Source organism: Eretmochelys imbricata, chromosome 14, assembly GCF_965152235.1.
Source record: "Eretmochelys imbricata isolate rEreImb1 chromosome 14, rEreImb1.hap1, whole genome shotgun sequence".
NCBI lineage: Eukaryota > Metazoa > Chordata > Testudines > Cheloniidae > Eretmochelys > Eretmochelys imbricata.
In genome coordinates this window covers 55,007-67,232 of record NC_135585.1, presented here as the reverse complement: position 1 = coordinate 67,232, position 12,226 = coordinate 55,007, and the positions used below count along the sequence as shown (strand labels likewise).

General features: G+C 40.5%; 1 protein-coding gene across 3 annotated transcripts in view; it reads right to left on the bottom strand.

Moving 5' to 3' along the window:
* CSNK1D (casein kinase 1 delta) overlaps positions 1 to 12,226 on the bottom strand; it is a 68,041-nt gene that overhangs the window by 19,625 nt on the left and 36,190 nt on the right. For all 3 annotated transcript variants that reach the window (XM_077833000.1, XM_077832999.1, XM_077832998.1), the window contains exons 6-8: positions 10,508 to 10,656; positions 6,314 to 6,485; positions 119 to 258 (exon numbers count right to left, since the gene is read on the bottom strand). In XM_077833000.1, coding sequence (XP_077689126.1) covers positions 119 to 258; positions 6,314 to 6,485; positions 10,508 to 10,656 — 461 coding nt within the window. The remainder of the gene's footprint in view (positions 1 to 118; positions 259 to 6,313; positions 6,486 to 10,507; positions 10,657 to 12,226) is intronic.

The window sequence follows — 12,226 nt, the reverse complement described above, 5'->3', positions numbered from 1 at the left end:
TAAGAAATCCCACTGATTAACTGGTAAACTGACATAGGAAGGTACAACAGCCTGATCAAAATAAGTACTCTCAAATTAAAACCCTCCCTTTTCCCATAAAAAGGTGTTTATTCTGTACCTGTGAAGTTGACATGCGAGAAGTATCTTGGCGGCCTGTTAAATCAGATGAAGAGATATTGACAGGGGCACCACGATGCAGTCTCATACTCACTTTCCGTTCTCGCTCCATTCCAGACACTGGCCGAGGAGAGGCGTTAGCTGTGAGAAAGAGACAGGCGTTAGCTGTGTATTAGCCTGATCACTTAACTTTCTTGAAATACAGTGTTAAACAGGATTTAAAGAGGTGTTAGTTGTTAAGACCTTTTAAAAAAAAAAAAAAAACTGTTTCACCAGGGAATGGACAAACACCTAAGTCCCTTTTGCAGTGACAGTAAGCAGAAACAGCAGTTAAGTTAACCTACGTAATAACCAGGTGTTGGATTTGATTACAGTGGAGAGGGAAAAAGAAAAGTCTACAATCATTTAAACTGGATAGAAGACCAGGTCAAGATTTAAGAACAGAAGAGCTGCCATACTGGTTCAGAACATGGCTCACCCTGCCCAGCACCCTGTCTCCACAGTGGCCCATACCAGAGCTCCAGGGAAATTATGAAATGATCCATCCCTATCTACCTCTCCCGGCTTCTGATATTCAGAGGTTTAGGGTCACCCTGAGCATGGTGTTGCATCCCTGACCATCCTGGGTAATAGTTATTGATGGATCTGTCCTGCCTGAACTTAGCCAGGTTTTTGGTTTTTTTTAAACACTCATTCTCATAGAATGTTGTGATTCCCAAAAGTATGACTTCCACAGGTTAGTTGTGCACCATGTGAAGAAGTACTTCCTCTTGTTTGTGTTAAACCTGCTACCTATTATTTTCATAGGGTGACCTCTGGTTTATGTGGGAAAGGGTAAACAACACTTCTCTATTCACTTTTTTCACACTATTTATGATCTTATAGACCTCTATCAGATCCCCCCCATAGTCCTCTCTTTTCTAAGATGAACAGCCCTAATCCTTTTAGTTCCTCAGATGGAAGCTTTCCATATCATTGATCACTTTTGTTGCTTTTCTTTGAACCTTTTCCAGTTCCTCAACATCCTCTTTGGAGATGGGGTGACCAGAACCGGACACAGTATTCAAGGCGTAGGCACACCATATATTTACGTAGGAGCATTATGATTCTTATGATGATATTTCTATCTTATTTTCTATACCTTTCCTAATAGTTCCTAACAGACTGTTAAACCTTTTTGACAGCTACTGCATACTGAGTGGACGTTTTCAGAGAACGGTCCACAGTGACACCAAGATCCCTTTCTTGGGTGGCAAGAGCTAATTCAGAATCCATCATATATATATAGTTGGGATTATTTTTTCCAATGTTCATTACTTTGCACTTAACATTCAATTTCATCTGCCATTTTGTTGCCCAGTCACCCAGCTTTGTGAGATTCCTGTGTAACTCCTTGCAGTCTGCTTTAGACTTGACTATCTTCAATAATTATATATTGTCCAGAAATATTGCCACTTCTGTTCACCGCCTTTTGCAGATCGTTCATTAATATGTTGAATAATACAGGTCCCAGTACAGATTGCTGGGGGACCCCATTATTCACCTCTTTCCACTAGGAAAACTGATTATTTATTCCTACCCTTTAAACCTGTTTTATTTAGTAGAAGACAAACAGGATTGTCTTGATCTCCTCAGCTCAAGTATAAAACATCAAGCCCTAGAAATTCATTAGCTATGCTGTTAGCTGAGGGACCAGCGGTCAGTTGCACCAGATGCTGTTCTCCTGTGACAAGGAATCATAGAATAACAGAGTTGGAAGGGACCTCTGGAGGCCATCTAGTCCAACCCCTGGCCCAGAGCAGGACCAATCCCAACTAAATCATCCCAGCCAGGGCTTTGTCAAGCCTGACCTTAAAAACTTCTAAGGAAGGGGATTCCACCACCTCCCTAGGTAACGCATTCCATTGTTTCACCACCCTCCTAGTGGTTCCTAATATCCAACCTAAATCTCCCCCACTGCAACGTCCTGTCATCTGCTATCACTGAGGATAGTCTAGATCCATCCTCTTTGGATCCACCTTTCAGGTAGTTAAAAGCAGCTATCAAATCCCTCCTCATTCTTCTCTTCTGCAAACTAAACAATCCCAGTTCCCACAGCCTCTCCTCATAAGTCATGTGTTTGTTGCCCTTCGCTGGACTCTCTCCAATTTCTCCACATCCTTCTTCTAGTGTGGGACCCAAAACTGGACACAGTACTCCAGATGAGGCCTCACCAGTGTCGAATAGAGGGGAACGATCACGTCCCTCGATCTGCTGGCAATGCCCCTACGTATACACCCCAAAATGCCACTGGCCTTCTTGGCAACAAGGGCACACTGTTGACTCATATCCAGCTTCTCATCCACTGTCACCCCTAGGTCCTTCTATGCAGAACTGCTGCCTAGCAAATTCGGTCCCTAGTCTGTAGCGCTGCATTGGATTCTTCCGTCCTAAGTGCAGGACTCTGCACTTGTCCTTGTTGAACCTCATCAGATTTCTTTTGGCCCAATCCTCCAATTTTTCTAGGTCCCTCTGTATCCTATCCCTACCCTCCAGCGTATCTACCATTCCTTCCAGTTTAGTGTCATCTGCAAACTTGCTGAGGGTGCAATCCACACCATCCTCCAGATCATTAATGAAGATATTGAACAAAACCGGCCCAGGACTGACCCTTGGGGCACTCCGCTAGATACCGGCTGCCAACTAGACATGGAGCCATTGATCACTACCCGTTGAGCCCGACAATCTAGCCAACTTTCTACCCACCTTGTAGTGCATCCATCCAGCCTATACTTCTTTAACTTGCTGACAAGAATACTGTGGGAGACCGCGTCAAAAGCTTTGCTAAAGTCGAGGAATAACACGTCCACTGCTTTCCCTTCATCCACAGAACCAGTTATCTCATCATCTTGTCTTGGAGGAGCAGGGAGAAGAGGGAAGAGACTATCCATCTTTCGACAGATGCAGGAACTCAGATATAACCAAGTCTGCCGTGTCCAGATTGGTGAGACTATGAACATTCTGGGTCTCTTCTGCCAAATCTCCATATTTCCAGGATGAATGGAAATGGAGGAAAGGTGTAAGAGGAGCTCTTTCTTGTCAGTGTAAAAAAGGTGTCTAAAACAGATGGGATCTCTGCTTGGTCTCAAGCAGATCTTCACATGAGCCACCGAAGATCTGAATGCTTACTTGTGATGGATGATGTAGCCTATAGTAGGATATAATGGCTAGCAAAATAATCCTAATCCAGCCAGCAGTATCAATTAATATGTTTCTTTTTCTGAAATTAATCCATTTTATTCTTATATTTTATTAGTATTAATTCCTTGGCATTTAGGATGTGTTGAGATATGTGTTTCCTAATAATAAGTTTTGCTGAAATGCAAGAAGCCTACCGGCCTGTAAGATCTGCTATATAGCAAAAAGTATAATCAGTTAAGAATATGTCAGCATAAAGGCTGGCAACCTTTGGCACAGATGAGACTGGTCCCTGAACTTTTGGGAACCAGAGGGAGGAACTATCCTCATCACATCACAGGTTTATTCGGCTTCTACAGGTGGTTGGTAACCACAGGGTACACCACAACTTGGAGGTCATCAAGAGAGCCTAGGTTGGCAGTTTTGGAATGAGATAAATCCTTATGAATATATTTAGAAAGTAAGTGTCATAATCCACTGTTCTATAGTAGAAGGGTACCCATTAATTCTGTAGGGTACAGAAATAAGATTTGGGTATAGTAAGTTGGGCCTGAATTACATAGGTCAGGATCCTATCAAATACCTTGTAAGAGAGCTCTTAGGAGGTAGCTTCTGCTGGGTTCAGCTCTTCTAAATTCTAAGCTCTTCTAACTCCTGAAGCTTCGGTTTCTTGGAGTGCTTTTTCCAGTTCTCCTATACTCTATAGACTACCTTTTCATCTATCTATTCTATCTTTTATCACGCTATTAGCACAGCTTGTGCAGTATACTATAATAAACATTCCTAACCATTGGGGAAGCCAGCACCATTGCATAATCAGGCATGCCAGGAGTGAGGCTGGTCCTTCACCTCCTATTACCGTGTCCTCAAGGAAGGGTATGAGTATGTTAGGTTAAGGTACTTCTAATAGAAACGGTACGAGCAGGAGTTTTGGAATTCTTTTACTGTTTTGCAGTTATAAGTTTCAATGCATTTCTTATTTTTATGTTAATTTTAATAAAGGTTTTATCCATTTGGTATTGTCCGCAGTATGTGTGTTCTTGCCAAGCACACCAAGAATCCTCTCCCGATATAGAACTCTCTGAGTTCTTGAACTCTGTAGTCTGAATTGGATAAGAACCTATAAATCTTCTGGTCGGATGCGATCAGTGGTGAGCCACAACAACTAACCCATCAAATTCAGGTCAGCAATGATGTGTCCCCTTCCATTTGATGTAAGCAACTTTTTTTTTTTTTTTAAGTGTTAAGTGCAGACCAGATATTATTGTAATGAACCATCCACACCGACCGATTACTTATAGACAGAGGCAACACAATTATGTTTCTGATCTGTGGTGAAAAGATTTGTAAGCCAGCCTGATGGCCCTCAGCTCTAGCAAGTTTTTGGGGAACTGCTCCTCATTAGGCTTCCGAAGACCACAGACAGAGACCCTAAATGTGTTCCCCAACCTAGACTGGAGGCATTCATGACATTTGTTATCAGAATAGACTGAGAGAAATGCATTTTTAAGACATTCCCTTGTTGTAGCCACTACCATAGGGAGGTCTGAGAGAGAAACATTAATAAAACGGGACATGATAGAAGTATATAAAATAATGGTCTAGAGAATGTGGATTAGAAGCTTCTGTTTTTCCCATCTCATAGCATAAGAACAGGGGACATACTGATATAAGGAAATACTCTTTTGTTTAATACATAATTTGACTGTGGAACTCATTGCCACAGGATGTTGACGAGGCTACTACTTTAGCACACTTCAGAAAGAGAGCAAACATTTATATGGATAAAAAGAATATCTAGTGTTATAATGGCTAATATTAAAGAGTATGAAAGGTTTCTAAAACTTGTGCTTCAGAGTTTAACCCAATTTCTAATTAGGGAATAGGATAAAACTTTCATGGGGGGGGGGGGGGGGAAGAGAGGGGCAGATTATCCCTCATCTGTCAACTGCGGGCTTTCTCGCCCCTTCCTGTGAAGCATCTGGTACTGGCTACAGTCTGAAACAGAATGCTGGACTAGATGGATCACAGGTCTGATTCGGCAATTCCTAATTTTGGGTAAGACCAAAGGTGAATTAAAACATCAAAAATTTGAAAAAGTGAACTTTTCAACCTAAAACTAACAATGAGATTTGTTTGTATAATATGAAGTAAAAAGGGAGAGGTCGGTTCCAGCAGGAAGATGGGGCTTGAGGGAGCTCTGTGCTTCCCTTCAACTACTGTTCCAATATGTTCAGTAACAGCATGTCTTGACACATGATTTCTGCAGTGAGGTTCTACGGAGGTAATATTATGAAAAAGAAATTGATTTTATTATCTGAATAAGTGGAAGTCAGTATGGAATTACTGATCTGTTATGTAACAGCAAGATCAAAGGTGTCATTTCAGTTTGCCACTGTGCTGGAAATCTATTTTCTCATGATAACTATGCTGAGGTGCAATAAAAGATCTAAGCCCAACTTCAGTATTTAACTCTTTAAAAAAGGAAGGAAAAAATAATAGATCAGTCCTATAGAACCTTATGTTATTCCTTACATAAGTAGAAAATCATTTTGGTATACAATGAAAATAAAATCACCATTAGGGAAAATCTCTATACATACTATTTTTTACATTTATTAGTCTGAAGTGGGGACTCAACAAAACACTTACAAATGTAATGACTTTTATTCTTAGGACATTCTATTTATAAAGTTAGCTTGGAAAAGATGATCTTTTTGCAGTGAGTAAAGTGTTTAATTGTTACCAAACCAAAGCAGGTATTTAAGACAAGAATCCAAATTAGACTAGCACGTAGCAAGGCAATTATTATACACAGCAGAAAGGAAAATCTCTTCCAGTAGTTTATGGAAAGAACAGCATTTACAGAGAGTACGTTTACAAAATATCTCCCTAATCCTGGTTATTTACTCAAATTGATTTTGAAGGACTACAAAATGGTATATTTCAGTAACCAGGAAGTAGCTGAAGAATAGCATAGTCTGTAAGAGGAGTCTGCCCCAGAAATTTGATGACTTACCAGTATGCGAAGTTGGAGTAAGGGGAGGAGGCGGAGCTACGTCTTGCGTTCCCCTCAGCCTCCCAGAGGCAGTGGAGGGTAAACCACGTACTGCAGGATTTCGTGTATGTCTCAATCTTTCCTCTCGTTCTCTCCTTTCACGTTCAGCATCTTCAGCAGCTCTGCTTGCACCCTGTAAGTCATGAGACTAGTTAACAATTAGGGTGAGTATTGAGCTTAGTACTCTATTTCATATAAATACTAATGACTAAAATAACATTTAACACATGGAGCGTGAAACAGAACCGTTTGTTACTATTGCTGTAAGTTCCCATCAAAACTACAGTATTTAATTTAATTTGTATTTCATTATAGCATCCAGATATTATAGTTATGAGAAGGACTGTGGTGTCAGAAATCCTATCTAACACATGTCCATTGTCATGGCATCTGGGTACCTCACAATAGTTACAAGTAACAGTAATTGCCTTCTTCCAAAAATTCGGAAGTTGACCTCACAAACCCCAGAACCTGCTTTGATGGGAAAATACCAATTAAAGATCTGATTATACTTGATCTTACTTTCTACCCTAAAGCTGATCACACTCACAGAGCACAAGAGGAGTGAATTCACAGGTGAAGGATTTGACTGAGAACACCCTTTTCCTAGGTCTGAAAAATACACCAGAAACAACCCTGCTGATGTAAAGGCTTGTCTTCACTACAGAGATTGACACTGATGCAATCGATGCAGAAGGGGTTGATTTAGCAGCTCTAGTGAAGACCCGCTAAATCAACGGCAGAGCACTCTCTGGTGGACTCCGGTACTCCAGCTCTCTAAGAAGCGTAAGGGAAGTCAACTGAACAGCGTCTCCCATTGACGCAGCGCAGTGAAGACACTGGGGTAAGTCAACCTAAGCTACGTGGACCCCAACTATGTTATTCACTTAGCTGGAGTAGCATAACTTGGGTCGACTTACCCCAGTAGTGAAGAGAAGCCCTTAGCCATTGTGACAGGACATAGTGGTAAAACAATCTTTAGGGTTCCATGTCACTCAAGATTTACATCAATCAGCACCTGAAGCTGCACTCAGAAGTATGAAACACTGGTATAATATAATCTTAGCATATCACCATCTCAAGAGCTGAACCATTTCATTCTCCACAAGCTGAGTCTGCTTGAAACTCTTAGGGAGGCTATAGGCAGAGGACATTGCAGTAATCTAGTTTTGAAGTGAAAAGCAAGAATCAGCATTAGGACAGCATCTGGTTCAAGCTACTACCAACCTTCAAAAAATCCAGGAGTAGGACATTGATCAAACAATATTCTGAACTGGCAAACTAAGTTATGTAACTTGCACAAATTTCTGTAGATCCCATTCAATCCATATAAAATGCAACTGCTAAGATCTCCTTACCAGTTGATCTGATCACATCCCTGGCCCCCTCTGAACATGCAGAATGATTCCCTTCACTTATGTACTGCATCAACTTTTGCTGGCATTACCGCAAACTTCTATTTAGCACTTTTTTGTTCTTGTCTCTTCTGTCAAAGATGTCTAGGGGTTTGAATAATGCCAACTTTGACCCCATTCGTCCACATCTCTCAGCTGCCACCAACCTCTCTCTTATGTTGTCCTCTGTGTATGCAACTCCATTCCTGAACTGATCTATAAAGCCATGTTCCTTTCTTTCATTTAAATCCCTCTTGAAGATACACCTCTTTCCGGAGGCATAACAAAAGCAGCTGACAAAATCACTGACTTACTTATTTAACTTATACTTTAAACTGCTCATCCATGCTGAAGGACTGAATGCTGAGGTGGACAGACATAAGAACACTGCAACTGAACCTGTGAATTGGTCTGGAGGAAATACATGCGGGGCTGAATGGTGGAGAATTAGAATTTCACTTAAAAACCAATCATAACAAGAAGCATTCAGTCACCCCCTGATCATTTTGCTTATACATTTTATCCCTTTCCTCCTCCCTTAGTGTTTTTTTTTTTTTTTCCAGATTATAAGCCTTTCCAAACAAGGTGTGTGTCATCTTCTATGTTTAGGAGTGACACAGCATGGGAACTAATGCAATATAAAGTTTTAAAAATTATTTGTTTTTGTAGATGTTTTATAAGTTTGTGTAGTTTGCATTTTCTGATAACGAGATGCAGCAAATTTTTCTTTGAATGATCTGAGATTCATAGTAATGAAAGTACGATGGGCAGCAGCAAGATCAGAAATTTTGTTTCAACGAATAGCTTGAAGAAAACTGGGATGGAGATCACCAGAATTAGAGCTACAATAGCAGAATTATATTGTCCCAAACATTCCCTACATCTCTCCAGAATGCAGCATTGATCAGGTGTCCCAAGAGCAACAGGCTCTGCAAACTTTGAAAACCCTTTCTGTACAAAAGCATAATAAGAACTCCAATAAACATTATTCTGAGCACAGGGGTTCAATCAAAAGATTTCCTACTTTGGGGAAGGCCACTTGTGCGAAAGTTCTCCCTTATTATCAATTATTGTCCTGTTCCTCCTACCCTAGGTATTAGACATCCATTATTCTGGTACAGTGATTTCTAGTAATTACTGGTTATGTCTACCCTGCAATGTAAGCCTGGTCTCAGATTCAGGCTTGAGCCCAGACCACTGTTTCATCTACAAACAAACCTCTCAGAATGGTGGGAACAATGTAGTAGTACCCTTTGTGGTTTATATACTCTTGTGCTCCTTGAGGAGGGCAAACTATGGGCACATGAGACCCATCAATGGCCCCACTGCAATCTGGAAAACCCCATTCTCTCAAAATCAGCAGTTACTTCAGGAATATCTTTTATGCTTGCCACCTTGGGATAAAGCACGTGCCTGATTGCCTGAGAAACCTCTCCCACCACTTTACCCACATTTGACTTTCCAACACCAAACTGGTTTGCAACGGAGGTGTAGCAGCCTGGGGTAGCCAATTTCCAGATGGCTATAGCAACCTGCTTCTGGACCAGTAAGGGTGGCTTCATGCATGTCTTTACACTAGTGGGTTGGGGAAACTGTTCACTAAACTCCAGAAACAGCTTTCTTCATGCAAAAGTTCTGGAAACACTGCTGGTCATCCCAGGTCTGCATGATGATGTGATTCCATCAGTCTGTTCTTGTGGCCCTGCGCCAAAAGCACTAGTCTACATAGGGGGCATCAGCAGCTATATGGAATGTCATGAACAGCCTCAGCCAGTGAGAGGTCTGCCATGCCTGGGTACTCCCTCTCCTCCTCCTCGTGGTCCATCATAATCTCTTTCAGTTGCTTTTGGTGGGCCAAAAAACACTGCCACAATGTCCACCAGCGGTTCACGGAAGCTCTGCCCGTTTCCTGACACAGGAGGGAAAACAGAAGCAAAATAAGTTCCTGAAAAGGCACCTCCTCCACGATGCTGAGACCACACAGACCAAAAAGACTGATAAGCAAGACGTGTTGGTGGGATGTTCAAACTTGCAGGGTGGATGGTCAAGTTTTCCCGCAGTGCACTACAGTCAAAGGGCTAGAGCAGCTACATTTCAGGAAGGCACCAGGGAGTCTGGGATGTGGCTGGTTTGACTCAGGTCTGTGCGCTGCAGTATGGATCCTGGAGCCCCAGGTTCAAGCTCACGTTAGAAAAATCTTAATATAGGGTTAACAATCAATCAGTGTAGACTAACTCTGGACTTGCACTGCAGTGTAGACATACTATGATCCCAGAGAGTGACAGAAATTAGATTTTCAATGTAAAGAATTAAATGTAACACATTTTCACCTACAAGTTAAGGAATAAATTTACTAGAGAGTTTCAATAGTGATCTCATTTGAAAACTAACATCTTGCCACTTATTAATTCATAATGGGAAGTTCCAATTCCCCTTAAGATTTTATCCTTAGTGTAAGGAATGTACTAGTTGATTTGAACATCTCAGTATTTCTTCAAGCCAATGTTCTCTCTCTCTTTACTAAAGAAATGAAAAGGCACTGTAGAAAATCATCTTCAAGCTTTCAGACTGCACTCAAACACCAAAAGAAAGCTGGGCCCTCAGAAATGTTGTTTGAACACAGGGAGTCTAGGGTAGCACAGTCAAAATATACACTGTTAGTAAAGAAATCAAACTTAAAATATATAGCAGCTATCCTAAATAGAAGAATTCAATTCTTCCAATGGCCTCTTTGACTAAGTCAGCAATGTTCTCTACTTACAAATTTGAGCATGTTCCAGTCAAATACATAGTCATAGGAGAAGCCTTGTCGGTGGAACAGGTTTCTGAATAACTGTCTTAGATAAGAATAGTCTGGTTTGTCATCAAAACGCAAAGAGCGGCAGAAATTCAGGTATGTAGCAAACTCGGCTGTAACAAGAGAAATCTAGTTTACTAGCTTCATATTTAATTTTAAATAATTGTTCCAAAATTAATGTACTGTTTTCTGGGATAGTACAGTTTTATCATCCTTTTCTACATGTAACATTATCTTCCCAACAATTCCAGACACATCGAGCAAACAAAAAGATGCAGCACCATTTTAGTTGCTAAGCTATTAATTTTTCCTGGGGCAACTGTAATATTTACACTGCTAAGTCTACAGAAATTTTAAAGCCTAAATACATTAAGATTTGGTTCAAGGATATAAATGTCACAGAATCCCCTGAACGAAAGGAAAAATCAAAACCATAATGCTAAGACTTGGAGGAGACAGTACTGTGTCTCAATGGCATGGAGATAGGGTGGAGCAAGGAAATGGTAGAAAACAAACTACTGAACGGACTCCATCTAAAAAGATGTGGGCATCAAAGGAAGGATTTGTGTGATATTCCATATTTCATCATCAATCACACAGTAGGTAGAGACTCTACTTGCCAGCAGCAGAGAACATGATCTGAAGGAAGAGTCCCCACCAATATAGCTGAAGGTGGGAGAGGAAAGAACAGATTAGACTCCTACAGTAGCAATGAGCACAGTGGATAGGAAAGACTGTCTTATTTTGTGTGTGCCATTCACTGCTTCTGAATTTATATTGTACTTCTCAGGATAGGGCCAATCTCTATTTATGTAAAATTCCATGGAAGAGTATTCAATTTTGCTATTGGACACATCTATGTACTAAAATGCAAAATGTGGCATAGCCTGCATCTACATAAAGGCAATAAACATGGGGAACGTTTAAAACATTGAATAAGCCACACTGAAATCATATCACGTATCAGCGGGTAGCCATGTTAGTCTGTATCCACAAAAACAACAAGGAGTCCAGTGGAATCATGTAGTGTTTTGGATTTTTTAATACTTTAAACGTTTGGGTTTATATATATTAGGCTGTCAATCACAGTTAACTCGCGATTAACTCAAAATAATTTATCACGATTAATCGCACTTATAAACTATAGAATACCAATTGAAATTTATTAAACATTTGGATATTTTTCCTACATTTTCAATATTGATTTCAGTTACAACACAGAATACAAAGTGCACAGTGCTCACTTTATATTATTTTTTATTACAAATGTATGTACTGAAAAATGATAAAAGAAATAGTTTTCAGAGTAGTATTTTTCAGGTCACCTCATACAAGTACTGAAGTGCAATCTCTTTATCGTGAAAATGTAACTTACAAATGCAGATTTTTTTTGGTTACATAACTGCACTCAAACAAAACGGTGTAAACTTTAGAGCCTACAAGTCCATCCAGTCCCACTTCTTATTCTGCCAATCGTTAAGACAAACAGGTTTGTTTACATTGACAGGAGATATTGCTGCCTGCTTCTTATTTACAATGTCACCTGAAAGCGAGAACAAGTGTTCATTCGCATGGCACTTCTGCAGCCGATGTTGCAAGGTATTTACATGTCAGATATGCTAAACATTCATATGCCCCTTCATGCTTGGGCCACCATTCCAAAGGACATGCTTCCATGCTGAT